Source organism: Entamoeba histolytica, genomic scaffold, assembly GCF_000208925.1.
Source record: "Entamoeba histolytica HM-1:IMSS scf_1104750517525 genomic scaffold, whole genome shotgun sequence".
Taxonomy (NCBI): domain Eukaryota; phylum Evosea; order Mastigamoebida; family Endamoebidae; genus Entamoeba; species Entamoeba histolytica.
The window spans coordinates 7,688-24,231 of record NW_001914941.1 but is presented as its reverse complement, the minus strand read 5'-3'; the positions used below and the strand labels follow the sequence as shown (position 1 = coordinate 24,231).

Below are 16,544 nucleotides of genomic sequence, written 5' to 3'. Positions count from 1 at the left end.
ACTAGTATATGAATTAGCGTGTGTTCAGTGTTATATAATAAAATAATAAAGATATTGTAATGATAATGATTTATTTAATTTAAATGAAGAGAAATACATTTGCCATTACTATTATTCTTTTATATTCTTTTATTTTATCTCAATATTATTATCATTTTTCACTTAATTAACAAAATGAAATGAATATAATCATTTATTCATCATTTATTCTTTATTTGTATGTTTATTTGATGTTGTGTATTAAAAAGTATTTATAAATCAATTAAATTTTTATTTATTCTATTTCATGTTGTGATTTATTGATTTTTGTTGTTTATGTGGTGTTAATTATTGAATTTATGAGATGGTACCATTTCATTTATTTTCATTATTTATTCTTGTTGTGTGTTCTAATCCAACACTTCATCTCATATCTTTCTGATTATAATTTATGACAGTACAAAATATAGACTGTTTAAAAGATGAATAATTTATTTGATGAGTGTCATTTCAATCTATTGTATTTATAATATTTTCATGTGATTAGTTGTGATTTTCATTGTTTTCTTTTAGTTTATTGTTTATTGAATTGAGAATTGTCAAACGATTCGATAATTGTATCAATTAAATTAACATCAACATTTATTGATATTCAAATGCATTTTTGTTTATTTCATACTCAATATGATTTACATTTTAAATTGATGAATGATGAGAATGTGATTCATTAATTAAATTCATATTTTCATTCTGATTTTATTATTAATTGAACAAATAATATTAAATTAATTGATTGAACAAAATATAATTGTTATAATAACGAATAATGATATTGGTACTATGATAAATAAATATATTAAATAATGAAATAACAATATATCATTCAAAATTATTCATTGTTATTACTAATTTATGATTATTATCATAACAAAGATTAATTCGTTTATTAATTATTTATTTAATGATTTTATTTAACATTGAATCATAAATATAACAAATGAATTGAATATTGTTCAATTAAAAATTGAATATAAAGATAAATTATAATATTTATTGAGAAATGAGGTATCAAATGTTATACAATGTATTATAAATTCAGAATAAAAATACCATCATCACAAATACATTTCATCTTCATATGTTTTGATGATTATAATATTCATTGTTTTGTGATTCTATAATCAGATGAATATATTTTATTAACATTTTCTCTTCATATACATTGAAACAATTTATCAATACTAAATATTAATTTATAATATGTTTTATTGATATTTTCAAATATGTATTATCTATTTCTCTATTTATTATCTTATTCTTTTTATTTTAACCTTTTTATTTGTTATTTTCATTTCTTAGTCATTTCTCATTTATTTTTACTTATTTTTATTCTCTTTTGCTTCTTTGTTTATTTTTGTTTTATATCTAATTAACGTCGAACAATTCCTTTGTTAAGTTTATATTCCTTTTATTTCTTAATTATTGATTCTTCATCATTTAATTATTTCTATGATATTAAATATTCATATCATTATTTATATCGGATTTTTGTTTTACGTTATATCTATTTGACTTAATTTAACAATGAATGAAATGATAGTCCAGAAATGAAATAATATAAGTACTGTTCAGAATCAATGATAATAACATTAATTACAATGTCATTCAAAATATTCTTTCTTTCCATCTTCTTATAATGAATTTCAATATAAAATGAGTCAAAATCATATCAAATTCAAATAAATAAAAAAACTATAAAAAAGAAACGAATTAAAAAAAAAGATACTAATAAAAAATAATAAAATATTATAATAATTATATTTTTATCTAAATAAATTGGGTATTGAAATTTTTATATCTTGGATTATATCTTTGAAAATTATTTCTTTAAGTATTGAGTTTTGGGGAATTAAAGCTGTATTGAAATAGTTGTTTTAATAAACAAAAATTTAAATGATAAAAGAATAAAAAACAAACTAAATCGAACAAAGTTATAATAGCAGCTTATTAATGTTGCTAACATTCATTGCTTTTGCTCATATAGTTTGTGTGATAGTTTTGAGTGTTATGGTAATGAACCATAGTTCAGGAAAGTCTTATACCTTAAACGCCTTACCGCTGAGTTATTCTCATCAAAATATAACAATAACAGGATTTAATCTCACAGGACTAAATTATGAGAGAGAGTGTGGAGATATCTTTAAATACCCCAAAGCCACAGAACGTGATGTGATACTATTTTCTTATGGACATACAAGAAAATGGAAACACAATAAGAAGGATATGAGGTTTGCCTTTTCTTTGGTAAGAAAAGTATTACCTAAAGTTACGTTAGTAATGTTAACTATGGGAGACGTGCCACAAGATTTTATACAATTAATGACTGAATTTAATGTAACTATGGTTCCATCTCCAAAACAATATTTAAAAGGATGGAATTGTGTTAACGCAAGAATTCCATTGAGTTTAGAATATCTTAAACAACACCAAAGTGATATTGACCGAGTTGCATGGTCAGACACTCGTGACGTTTTTTATTTTAATGACATTTTTGCAACAATAGGGATGAATGATTTAGTGTGGATGAGTGAATGTGTTTCACCTACTGACTGCTTTAGACATTCAACAACAGGACAAAAGTTACACTTTTATTGGATGTGGTGGTTTTACGGAAGAGATGAAGCATTCAAACTAACACAGTATAACACCCCTACTTTAAACGGAGGTTTTGGTATTGGAGGTGTTTCAAGAATGATTCAATTATTAACAAAATTAAATCAAGAAATGGATCCTAAATTTACTTTTCAATGGGGGTATGACCAAACGCTATTGAATTATCTTTATTATAAAGGAGAATTAATAGACGTTGGTCTAGACGTTGACAGGTGTACACAAAGAATGTGTTTTGCAAATAAGTTAAATATCGTTGGAAATGGAAAGAGCACAACATTTTCTATGAAAGGGTCTTCTTGCGCACCAGTTTTACTTCACAAGGGATTACCCTCTCGGTTAATGGAAATGACCATAACATATAGGTAAGTAAAATAATCTCGTATGATGAAAGAAGCTCAAAACAATTCTATTTTTTTCGTATAACAAAAAATGCTTCTATTTTTTAATTTTAATTTTTTTTTGTTATTTTATTTTGATATTTTGATTGTCAGTCAAATAGAGAGGAAAATGTTATTGTTAAGAAACAAACACCACAAAACAATTATAATTGAATAATTATCAAAATGGAAGAGTGACGTTTTTGAAAGAAGGATAAGTGTGATGTTAACAATGACACAAAGACTAATAAGAATATTGATAATTAAAATGATATATCCTCATTGAAATGGTTAAGAAAAACAATAAATAAAAAAAGATAAATATAAAATAAGAAGGTAGAAAAGAAAAAAAATAGAAGATTTGGAACGAAGATAATAAACGAAGCAAAAACAATAAAAGATAAAAGGAATTAAAAATGATAAAGAAGTACAAAACAAAAAGAAGAAATGAAAGAGACGATATTATGAAGAGAAAATAAATAAAAGAATGAGAATAAGAAAATAAAAATAGAGGAAATAAATAACAAATAATAAGAATAAAGAAGAATAGACAAATGGAAATAACTTTCAATAAGAAAAGAAAGATATTATTAACACTTCTATTCATAACAGACTAACTGAAATGAATAATGGTTTTAATAAACAAATAACATATATGAGGAAGGAGTGAAAATATAGAAAATACATAAATAAAATAGTCAAATAAATAGAATGAAATAAATAAAAAAGTCAAAATGAATTAAATTTAAATCAACATTTCACTCATTGTATTAGTTATATATTCACAAACAAGTGATTGAATAAATATAAACAAAGAAAGTAGAATATAACAGAGACTGGTATGAAAATACCAAAACAATAGGACAAAATAAATATACACTGAGAAAAAAACAGAAATAATTATATAATTCATTTTTGAATTATATCAAAAAATTGAAATAATAAAAAAAACATGAAACAAAAGTATGGTATATAGAAATGATGGATATGAATTAACAGAAACAAAACAACAACATTCGATGGATGGAACGAAAACAATAATGAATTGTTCAATGATAACACATGAATTGATTATTAACACAAAGCACAATAAAACAACAAATAAGATAAATATACTTGTCCACTTAATTACATGAATAAAATATTAAAAAAAAAAACAAATAATTCATAATGACTTTAATTTATAGTCAAATGACTTTAATTATAATTATACAAAACGAATAGAAATAAAGAAAATAAAACACAGACAAATAAAAATACATAGCCAAAATAAAAGACCTATATATGAAGATAATTGAAAAAGAAACAACAAATAAAATGAAAATAACATAACAAGAAACACATAGAAAATAAAATAGAAAAGATTAAACTATCATATTATAATATTAAAAACAAAGAATAATAAATAATTAAAATAAAAATGAATAATATTTTTATTTCATTCAAATATATCAAATTGAAATATATTTATGAGTAACCAACATTCGAATCAATATTAGAAAAAATTATAATAAATGGAAGAAAGGAATATTCATTGATATAATAAGATATAAAATAAAAGCAGTATTTGATAGATAATAAAAAATATGAGACCTTCAAATGAATAATACAAATAAAAAATACATGAAAAAGTCAATTAATACCAACGCCAAACTAAAATTAATAAACCAAAATAAAAGTCAAAAGAGAGAATAAGAGAAGAGTCAAATGGAGAATATTATTGATGAAATATTTGAAAAACATACATAAAAATAAGAGAAAAATCAGCAAAGGAAAATAAATCAACAATTTATATTGAATATAAAATGGAAAGAAGAAAGAATATAAATGATAAAAGAGTAGTAATGTTAGAAATTTTTATTCTATTCTATTTTATAAAAATAGTTCTTTGTTTGAATGAAGTATAAAAATAAAATAAGGAAAAAGATGAATGAATTGATGAAACACAATCCTAATGAATATACCATCAACTAAATTATTATTCTTATATTAAACAAATTGAGAATATATTAATTATATTTTAACACAATTAATAACAATGACATTTCTTATATATTATTAGATGAACAAGTAGTTTCTTTTCATTCTAAAGTTAAACCTCTGTTTAAAAGTATAGCATTGATGCACACTCTCTAACTCTTTGTTTTCAATAATTTAATGAAACTATAATAAAGAAGGGTAATTTCATAATGCATTTATGTTGAAGATATTGAAGATTAAATAAAAATGATAAACTGCATCATTTCATTTTCAATAATAAATAAATTTACAACAATAAAATGTATTAGAGATATTGTTAATGATGAAAGATGAATAAGTAAAATACACACAAACAAATCCAAGACATTGTCATATTATCCAAAAAGTATAGAATAATAATTCTAATTGAATATGTAAGACAATATTTCTATGAAAATGAATAAAAAAAGTCCCAAAGAAGTGAGTCTAAAGGATGAGTTTAACTTTAATGAATAAAGTAAAAAAATATTTCTTAAAGAAGTTATATAGTTTTATAAAATTGTCTCTTATCTTTAATTAAAAAATATTAAAATTTTAAGACTTGGACTTAGTTTTTTCTTTTATAAAACAAAAAGAATGAAATTTAAAAAAAGGTTGAAGATATTTTCTTCATTTATCTAACGGTTCCATCAACAACTTCATCAACAGTCACTGTAAGTTCAGTATCTTTAACAATAAGTGGAACATCATTAGTTCTAACTAATCCTCCTTTCAATGAAAGATTCATCTTTCCAACAACATCAATTGAAATCTTCTTAGCAGAAATAGTAACTTTACCTTCTTTTGGAATAACTTGTGCTCCAATAGCAGCATCAGCACTTGGATGACAGAATTTAACTTTAGTACCATCAAGTGAAGTAGCAGCAAGAATCATAGCTTCTGATGCAACTCCTCTTAATTTGGATGGTTTTAAGTTACATACAAAAGTAGCTTTTTGATTTAATAATTCTTCTGGTTTATAATGTTCAGCAAGTCCAGCAACAACACTTCTTGGTTTTTCTTCTCCAACATCAACTTTAAGTGCAAGAAGATGTTCACTATTTGGATGTGGTCCAGCTTCAACAATTTTACCAACTCTAATTTCTAATTGGAATCCATCAAGAACTTCTTTGACATTACTCTGTTTTCCACTTCCTTTAGCTTTACTTTTAGTTGTTGTTGCAGTAGTACTTGGAACTCCTTGTTTTCCACTAAACTTTGCTCTTAATTCTTCAATCTGTTCTTTTGAAATCATTTTGAAGATAACTTCTACTTTTCCTAACATAGTTTCTCCTTCAAGAAGAAGTCCAAAATCATTTGGTAATGGAATAGCTGGTAAATTCATTTGTTCTCTAACCTTTTTACCAAACTCTGGTATATATGGGTCAAGTACAAGTGAGACAAAATAAAGGATATTCAATGCATAATAAATTTCATCACCAGCTCGTTCTTTATCACTTTTAATTGTTTTCCATGCAGCAGTGTCTTGAAGATATTTATTACCAACAGATGAAATAGCCATAGCAATTTTTAATCCTTCTTTTAATTTAACATTTTCCATTGCATTAAGATATTCCTTATATAATTCTTTAATTTCTTTTTCACAATTTAATTCAACTTCTGTAATTTTAGTAATCTTCTTTGGTATTTTATTATCAAAATTCTTTACAGCAAATGTTAATGTTCTTTGAGCAAGATTTCCAATATTCTTTAATAACTCATTATTATTTTTCTCCATAAGATCATTCCACAAGAATACTGTGTCAGATTGTTCTGGTCGATTAATGAGAAGATAATATCTCCATACTTCTGGTGGGATTCCAGTTTTCATGGCATCATCTCCAAATACTCCTGTTCCATTTGATTTGGAGAATTTACAGTCTTCATAATTCAAATATTCAGTAGTTGCAAGTTTTCTTACCATAGTCCATGATTCTCCAGTTCCAAGAAGTGTTGATGGGAATAAAACACTATGGAATACAATATTATCTTTTCCAAGGAATTGTGTTAATTCTACATGTTCATTATCCATCCACCATTTCTTCCAATCATCAGTATAATTAGCAGTAATAGAAAGATATCCAATTGGTGCATCAAACCAAACATAAAATACTTTATTTTCAAATCCTTCTAATGGCACTTTAGTTCCCCATTTAAGATCTCTTGTGATACATCTTCCTTTTAAATTATTTAACCATGTTTTTGTAGCACATGCACAGTTATTTGGCCATTCATATTTACTCATTGTTTCATTTGCCCAATTTCCTAGTTTATCTTGAAGTTTTGGAAGGTCAATAAAAAGATGTTCTGAACTTCTTCTTACGGGAACAGAATGACAGACTTTACATTGTGGATTAATTAATTCAACAGTATTAATTAATTTTTGGCAACTATCACATTGGTCTCCACGAGCACCAGGGGCATTACAAAATGGACATACTCCTTCAACAAATCTATCAGCTAAAAATTTATCACACTTTTCACAATAAAATTGTTCTACTGAATCTTTATAAATATAACCATTATCATTTAAATGTTTAAAAATGTCTTGTGTAATTTCAGTTTGTTTTTCAGTTGATGTTCTTCCAAAGTAATTAAATGAAATGTCAAACCAGTCATATACCTCTTTATGAAGGGTATAATACTTATTACAAATTTCTTGTGGTGTGCAATGTTCTAACAATGCTTTTTGTTCTGTTGTTGTTCCATATTCATCAGTTCCACAAACATACAAAGTGTTATATCCTCTCATTCTACAATATCTTGCATAAACATCAGCAGACAAAACGCAACCAATTAATGTACCAAGATGAGGTACATTATTACAATATGGTAATGCACTAGTAATAAGAATATTTCTTTCACCAACAACTGGTGTTGGTTTCTTTTCGCAACTCATTAAATCTTGTTATTTTTTAAGTTTTCCATTTAGGGTTTTCTTCTTCTTTTTTCTTCAAATTTTCATAAATTTTCTTCTCAGAACAAAATAAAAAGTTTTTCACCTAATATAGAGCAAATTTGTCTAAATTCTAAAATTACTATAAAAAGTAATTGATATTATTAAAAATGATATCAATAAAATACAAAAGCAAAGTATAACTTTTTTTATTTATTTAATGTTTTTAGTCTTTAAGAAGACACACTACATTTTTTTTAAAAGAATAAACATTAGATATCATTTTATAATTTGTTTACGTTGAAGCAAATGTTATAAGATTTATTTCATTTAAAAATAATAGATAATTCCTTTTAAGAATGTTTATAGTAATAAACGAAATATGCTTAAGGTACATTCTAAGATAGGTTTGTTTATTCAGGATGATAAGTAAAAAAGAATGATAAGTTAAGTTATTAGTTTATGATTAAATCAAAAAAGATAAAAGAATTTCAATCTTAATCAGTAAATAATTTTTTCATTAAAAAAACTATAATATAAAAACAAAATAAACATAAAATTTTATTATTTCAAAAGGACAATAACATTTAAAATGTATTTATTGTTATTTTCCCAAACCACTTTTTAAAGCATTAATTTCAGTTTGGGCTTTAAGTAAAGCAGCTTTGTATTTATGATGAGCGATTTGAAGTTTATTAAATTCTTCTACCATTTGGTCATGAGAAGACATAATACGATTAAGTTCAATTTCTTTTCTGAGTTTTTCTTTATCTATAGTTGCGATTTTAAGATTAAATTTATTAGCTAATTGTTGCTGTTGAATTTGAGTAGCTTGAATTTCTTGGTCTAAAAGATTAATTTTATTTTGTAATGTTTCTAAATGACTTTTTAAATTTTTTTGGTCTCGAATAAGTTCATTGAATACTTTAGTTAGTTCAGCGTATTTGATTTTTTCGTTTTGAAGTTCTTCCTTAATCGAAGATGGGTTTTGTTGAATGTTATTATACTTTTCTGTAAATGCCTTATCAATCATTGGTTGACGTTTTATAAATTCTTCTTCAAAATGACGTTTAATTTCTTGGTTCATCGTTTGTTGAAAACAATGAACCATTTGTGTTAATGTTGTTTTATCCTATTTTTCAATTTTTTTGTTATTTTCTCTCTTAAATGTTTTTTATAACAAACTACTACCATATTAAAATCTTCAGGTGCTGAAGCTAATTCAGTCCACATCTTATAGTTTGAAGTATCTACTTCTGTTGTGTTGATTATTTCCAACGTCATTTAAATTATTTTGTAGTTTTATATTTTAATATTTTCTTTTTTTTTAAAATGAAGTATAAACATTTTATAAACTTCTGAAATTAATTTGACAAATATAAAATAAATAAAAAACATCAAATTTTCTTTACTAATTTTAACCTGTTAGTTATTTTATCTTCTTTTCATTTTAATTTGTAATCATCTATATCTCATTTATGAAATAAATTCACAAAAACTAATGTTAATTCTTTTTTAAAGGTAATTATTTCTCTGTTTCTCTTTTTTTTCATTCTTTTCATTTGTGGTAGTGTTTTTTCATTTAAGATTCTTTGTTTTTATTTGACATCTTTCTTTTTATAACTCTGTGACTTATTAGTTAAAACAATATGACTAATTTTTTTTAGCACATTTCTTACTGATATAACACTTTATATTTGAAAGTTTTATTATTTCCTACTTATAATTGAAGCAAAAAAAAAATTAATAATTGTTGGATAATATTTATTTTTAAAGAGATGTGAATTACATGTATATAGTGTTTAAGTAATTTAACTGATGAATAAAATTGATGCTTTGTATTAATTAAAAATGATTTAATAAATGTTATAAATAGCATTTTTTATACATCATATTAACAAAAAAAAAAGAAAAACCATTTTTTTTTGTTCAAAACAATAAAGTTGGAAAAACTTAACAATCTGAAAAAAGTGTAAAGAAGTATGGAAGCAATTGAGAAACTTATCAAAACTATTCCTGTTTGTTAAACTAATAAGCGGTTAATAGACAGAAACATGAAAGACCTAAAAGATTAAATTTGTAGTATGGTGATATACCACCACCATTTAACAACCAATTCAATAAAGTTAATCCTGAGTTTATAAAACAAGTTCATAGCATTCCTGTAAAAGAAGGGTTTGAAAATCATATCATGTCAAAACTTGATTACACAGATTCAATCTTAGATTTCTATAATTTTAATGATGAAGTTCATGTCTGTAAAGGTTTCACAATACAAACTATTTCTAATTATCCTATCCTTGAAAAAGATGGAGTAAAACATAGAGATGGTGATCCTGTTGCTGATGCATATGGATTTTATAGATGTCGTAATTTTCTTATTTATTCTGTTAATGATGGATGTGGATGGGGAGTAGAACCTAGTTATGCTGCTAGAGTGGCATCAGCAACTTTTGTATTATTTATGAAGAATGAGTTAGAAAAGAATGTATTGAGAACAACAGAAGAAATTCAAGAGTTATGTAGAACTGGCTTAGCTTTAGCGCATCAAACAATTATTCAACTTGAAGTACCGGAAGGAAAAATTGGAGGAACATGTACAACATGTTGTGGAGTTATAGTACCAATTATTGACAATGAAGAATTAAAGAAAAAAGGAATAAATTCTAATCAATTTGAAGATATTCATCAAGAAGGATCAAAAGTACAACAAGAAGTAAAAGAGTATTTTAAAAGTATAACACTAAAAAGTAAAGTTCTAGAGAAGTACCAATTAATTGGGTTAAGTGTTGGTGATTGTAAAACATTTTTTATAAAGAATGAACAAAATGTCTGGACAACCGAAGATTTAACTTATGGAAGTCGATTACATGCTATTGGATCAAATGATCCAGGAGGAAGAATTGGTATTCAAGGAACAAATAAAAGAATGGATATTAGAAATGCAATGGTTTATCATAAAATTCTAAAATGGAATGATATTATTATGGTTTGTTCAGATGGAATTCATGATAATCTTGAACCACAAACAAGAGGATTTAGTCCTAATGAAATTCAACCAGAACTAGGAGATATTAAATGGTTTAAATTAAAGAAAGAACAAATAGAAGAAATTAACAGAAATTATTCATTAAAATTTATTTCTGAAGTTGCTTCACATGCCGTAAGTGTTCACCAATTTCATAAAATGATGATGGATGCAATTATTGGAGTTATTGTTGATAGAAAAAAATATATGGAGGATCACCCAAATAATGCAGTACCAAATGTGTTTAGTGGTAAATTAGATCATGCCACTTTATTACTTGCACGACCAACATTTTAAATAACAAGGTTTTTGTTAAGAGTTTTTAAAGAATTAAAAAAAAATATAATTTTTTTTGTTATATTATTATTTTTGTTATTTCAAGCAAAGGAAAAAAGAGAAATAAAAAACTAAAAAAAAATAAAAGAATGACATGTATTACAAATGAATGGTTAAGCCAAGAAAAAAACGAATGTTTATTAGCAATAAAAAGAGGAGATGGAATGGAAAGTTTTTTTCATCTAACAAATATAATTCAAGCAAGTGATACCAATTATTCATTAAATTATTATAATACATTATCATCAATAGTATTTACTTTTATATCAAAAAAGAATGATAAAACAAATAGTAATGTCCAATTACAAATCAAATGGCTAAGAAAATTTTTTATACAAGAGATAATTAAATTAATTGAAAAGTCATCATCAAAAAATCAACGATCATTTTTGTTATCAATTAAAATATTAATCATTTTGTTAAAAAACACTCCAACAAGTGAAGATTCAATCTCATTAATACATTTATGGGAAAGTATTATTCAATGTTTTAAAGTTAGAAAAAATTCTGAATTTCTTATTCTTGTAGCAAATTCACTTTCAGAACTTTATAAATTATCAATTGGAATACCAGGAATTGATAGTGTTATGCTTAATGTATCATTTGAGTCAATGATAACAATGACAAGTTCACAAGAAAGATCAGCAGCTGTACAATTTTTCAGAGTAATTTCAAGATATAATAGAAAACAATTTACAAATGCATTAACAATAGCAATGATAATTATTGAACCAATAATAAAAAATACAATAATAGAACCTATTTATTTAAAAGAATATATGAATGGAGTTATTGAAATATTAAATAATATTGAAATATATGGAAAAGAATATAATTTTAAAGGAATAGATGTTGATGGTGTTATTTTATTTTTTATAGAATTATTAAAAGAAACACCAAAAATATATACAACATTTAATTATTCATTATTAATATTAATTGTTTCATTTATTGGATTTGGAATAGCTCAGTCAAAAACAGATTCATTAGAATTATTAACATCATATATTTTAATTGAAGTTGATGATAGAAATAAACAAATTGATAACTATTTAGAAAATATTGTGCAAAATATTATTAAACGATTTTCATTTTCTTCATCAAACCAAATTACAATTAATGCATTAATTAAATTAATTTCTTCTTTAATAAAAACACGTTGTAATATTTATATTCATTTAGTAAATAATAATATAATGGAAGAATTTAATTCATATATTTATTTAAATATTAGTTCTGATATTAGAAAACCTGAAGAATTACATTTTTTGTCTTGTCTCATTTGTGCAGGACATACAGAAAAAGAAAAATTGTGGTTTGAAAATGAATTAAAAAAATGGGGAGGAATTGAATTTCTTGTTTCATTATTTATTATTGAATCACAACATAATAAAAATTCACAAAATGCTTTTATTTCATTAGGAGAATCAATTAATTATTTAATTGAAAGTAATTTAAATAATATTCTTTTATTAAAGAAAGTAATATATTCATTTCTTTCATTTCCAATGACTTTGAATTCAAGAATTAAATGTAGTTATCTTAAAGAATGTACTAAAATTAAATGGAAACAATGTATTAGTTTTGATAATTGTCATAGAATATTACCTACTTTATCTTTACGTTTAATGTTAGAAAGAGTTATTTCTAGTTTTATTGTGGATCCTGATGAAGTAGTAAGAAAAATTGCATATGAAACATTTACAGAAGTAAGTGTTACTATTTTAAATACTTCTCTTAATGAATTTCTTCTTAAATTATTTTCTCAAACAATTGTTCAAATTCATCCTTTATTTCGTTTAACTTCAATTCAAACATTTGCTATTTTATTAAAAAAAATAACTCATACACCAGTTATTCCATTTGTATTATCAAGACTACCAAATCCATTAGAAAATATTTCAGAAAGATTATTAAGAATTACATTAGATGATGGATTAAATTTATTAAATACATCATTAAGTATGTATGGCAAAATTGGAAATCTTTCTATTGTAAATGGATTAATTGCCTTTTGTGAAATTGTTCAATGCGTTACAAGAAGTCAACAAAAAGTTATTTCTTCTTCAAGAATTAAATGTTATTTATTTGTTAAAAATTTACTTCGTTGTATTGTTGAAGTTCTTGGAATTCAAATGAATTCTACTCAATTAGCTGTTCAAAAAAAACATTTAGAAGAAATAAAATCACCACTTTTAAATTCATTAATAAATTATCTTGTTTCAATTGAATTACGTTCTGGTAATTTAGAATCACCAATAATAATATTAACTCAAAAAATAATACTTTCACTTGCGTCTATTGTTAGGTCTATTGGATTAAATGGATGGGAGGTAATAGAACTTTGTAATTATTTAAGAGTATTACATGATGTATGTCCATTAGAAATAATATTATTGTTAAGAGAAATATTACAAAGTCAATTAACAATTTATTCAGTTAATTTTAATTTATTTCAATCAATTTCATCTTTATTTATGCAATGGGATTATTGGATATTACCAGAAACTAAAATTGAATTCATTGGTGAAAGAAGGGCATGGGCAGAAATTAATGATACATCTATGTTATTAATTGAAGAACTTGTTAATAATGAGTCAATTGATTATAACCTTCGATGTAGTATATTAAATTATGGATATTTATTTGTTAGAATTGGTAATTCTATTGGAGCACCAGTAATTGGAGAAAGCATTAGATTAACGTTAACAACAGGAAATACAGATTATGAGATATTATATCAAAATTTACAAAAACAATTACAATTTGATAATTCTCATCTTGATAATATTTCTACTTTATTTCCTAATATTTATGTTCCTTCTTTTGTAATATTTCCTCCTTTAAATCAATCATTGAATTATACTATTTTAATTGAAGAATTAACAACACTAAAATTTATAATTATTAATAAACCTTTAAATCCTCAGTTTCATCTTCAAACATTATTACAAATTACTCATTATTGTATTATTTTACATTCTATTATATTAAATAAATCAACTAGTAAAATGATTTCTAAATTATCTCAAATAATTAATGATAAATTAATTCAAAAAATATTATCTTCAAACCAAAATATTTTAATTGGTGCTCAAATGGGTTATCGTCAAATAGTAACATTAATTGAATCTGATAAGTCTATTATACATAAAAATTCTTTTATTAAAGAAATTCAGAATCATGTTGATTTATTAACTGCTTTTCATATGGCATTTGAATTATTAATGAGTGTTCTTAAAGATTCATTTATTCATGGAATATATTCAGATGAAACTATTAAATTATTTATTGATTGTGTATTGCCAATGTATTGGAGTATTCGTTCAAGTAGAAATACTCATTTATTCTTTTTAAAACCATTAATTCCAATTCAATTAACAGAAATATTTATTCAACAAGCTTCAACTATTGTTCAATTTCCAAGGACATATAGAACAATTGCTTTTTCTAAATTATTTGAAAATGTTTATTTATGTTCTTCAGGAGTTGTAAATCATTTAGAAGTATTTAATAGAATAAAAGATAATAAAAAGTATTTATTTTTAATTAATTTAATGAAAGAAGCAAATTGGTCAAAAGATATTCAACCTAAACATAATGAAATTGTATGTAAAAAAATAAATGACATTGACAAATTAATTAATAACATTCAACTAGGTTCTAAAGAATTATTTATATTTTTAATTAATTTAAAAATACCTTTATCAATGAAAGTTTATGAAAAATTAGCTTTCTTTGCTTCTCGTCCTAAAATTTATTCTTCTATTAAAGACTCTTTTCCTAATTTTCCTCAAAGGGATTATCATTTATTATTTGATTATTTTACTTCATTCTCTCAGTCTATTGGAAATAAATATAATGATTTAGATGATTCATCTTTTTCTTTATCTAATTTTATTTCTAATTATTCTCAACTTATTAGTGATATTCCTTTTCTTAGAGATACTGCTTTTATATCTTGTGCTTCTATTGCTTCTATTCAAGAAATTGCAGAAGATAAAAAAGAAGAAAGTACTGAAAAACGAATTGAAGAAGATGAAATACAAATAAAAAAACAAATTCTTTTAAAAGAAAGAAAAGATGAAAATAATAATATTGAACGATTATTTACATTACTATATTCAAGAATTGATACTCGTTATTATTCATTAACTAAAAAATTAAAAATTCCTTATATTGTTTTATTTCATTTAAAACAAAAATTAACTTCTTTACTATTACATTATATTTATTTATTACCAATATATAAAAATAATACTTTAATTTCTGTTCTTAATGAAAAACAATTACTTATGACAACATTTTGGCAATATAGAACTCCTCCTGTAAATTCTATTCATGAAGTTCTTACTTCTTTAAATACTTTAGCAAGACAATTACCTATACCTTCTTCTGATTTAAATAAAATTTGTGATGACCTTTTAACTGGATTTCTTTCTAATAAACAACCATTCTATTTAATAATTATTCTTTCTTTATTATCTCATTATGATAATGTTATTTCTATTGGAATAGAACAACCAAGACGTGTATTAACTTGGGGTCAATTACCTATTACTTCTCATTGGGGAACAATTAATGAGTCTTTAATTAAACGTGTCCAATCATCTTTTTTTCAAATTGATTCATTTGGAAATGTATCATTTAATCAATTAATATTACCAGTACTTCAGTCTGATGAAAAAATAAGAGAATTTATTAAATTCCTTATTTTCTTTCAACCTTATTTTAATATCAAACAACAAAAATTATTAATATCTTTTTATGCTACAATGCAAAAACAACAATCTTCTATTCAAATTTTAATAACTTATGCTTTTTTCTCTTTATTATTACTTCATCCTGACTGGAATAGATCTTTATTTAAAATAGATACTGAAATACAATGTATTGGAATTATTTTAGCATTAAACCACAATATTCCTTCTTTATTAGAAAATTATTCTTTATTATCTCCTATTGTTTCTTCTTGTTTAGAATTTATTTTTAATTGTCATATAGAAGATGTTATTCTAACAATTGATGTTATTAATCCTCCTTTTAAAATGTCCTGGAGAATTGCAGCTACTTTTTTAGTTTCATTATTTGATGCAATAACAGAAGATGATATTTGTGTTCTTATTGCTATCTTTGGAAAAAATATTTTTCCAAAAGATCTTATTTCTCAAAGAATATTCATAGTCAAAACAAAACAAACAATCTTTGAAAAACTTACTTTTATTCCATCATTTAATGTTAAACTTTGTTTATTCTT

General features: G+C 23.7%; 5 protein-coding genes across 5 annotated transcripts in view; 3 read left to right on the top strand and 2 right to left on the bottom strand.

Annotated features, from left to right (window-relative positions):
- Positions 1–2,046: 2,046 nt before the first annotated feature.
- On the top strand, positions 2,047–3,018 carry EHI_079870 (uncharacterized protein; the record flags this gene model as incomplete). The annotated part of the gene is made up of 1 exon (XM_647774.2): positions 2,047–3,018. The coding sequence occupies one exon, from the start codon at positions 2,047–2,049 to the stop codon at positions 3,016–3,018; it is 972 nt and encodes a 323-aa protein (XP_652866.2).
- A 2,643-nt stretch (positions 3,019–5,661) lies between these two features.
- EHI_079860 (methionyl-tRNA synthetase, putative) lies at positions 5,662–7,926 on the bottom strand (the record flags this gene model as incomplete). Its single annotated transcript, XM_647775.1, has 1 exon — positions 5,662–7,926. The coding sequence occupies one exon, from the start codon at positions 7,924–7,926 to the stop codon at positions 5,662–5,664; it is 2,265 nt and encodes a 754-aa protein (XP_652867.1).
- A 601-nt stretch (positions 7,927–8,527) lies between these two features.
- On the bottom strand, positions 8,528–9,156 carry EHI_079850 (uncharacterized protein; the record flags this gene model as incomplete). Its single annotated transcript, XM_647776.2, has 2 exons — positions 8,528–9,055; positions 9,109–9,156. 2 exons carry the CDS (start codon positions 9,154–9,156, stop codon positions 8,528–8,530), a joined length of 576 nt encoding a protein of 191 aa, XP_652868.2.
- A 958-nt stretch (positions 9,157–10,114) lies between these two features.
- Positions 10,115–11,248, top strand: EHI_079840 (uncharacterized protein; the record flags this gene model as incomplete). The annotated part of the gene is made up of 1 exon (XM_647777.2): positions 10,115–11,248. The coding sequence occupies one exon, from the start codon at positions 10,115–10,117 to the stop codon at positions 11,246–11,248; it is 1,134 nt and encodes a 377-aa protein (XP_652869.2).
- Positions 11,249–11,563: 315 nt separating this feature from the next.
- The window catches only part of EHI_079730 (uncharacterized protein), a gene marked incomplete at both ends in the record, with an annotated part of 5,220 nt that continues 239 nt past the window's right edge, over positions 11,564–16,544 (top strand). Inside the window, 2 exons of the mRNA XM_647778.2 lie at positions 11,564–11,578; positions 11,629–16,470. Of these exons, the coding sequence (XP_652870.2) occupies positions 11,564–11,578; positions 11,629–16,470 (4,857 nt within the window). The remainder of the gene's footprint in view (positions 11,579–11,628; positions 16,471–16,544) is intronic.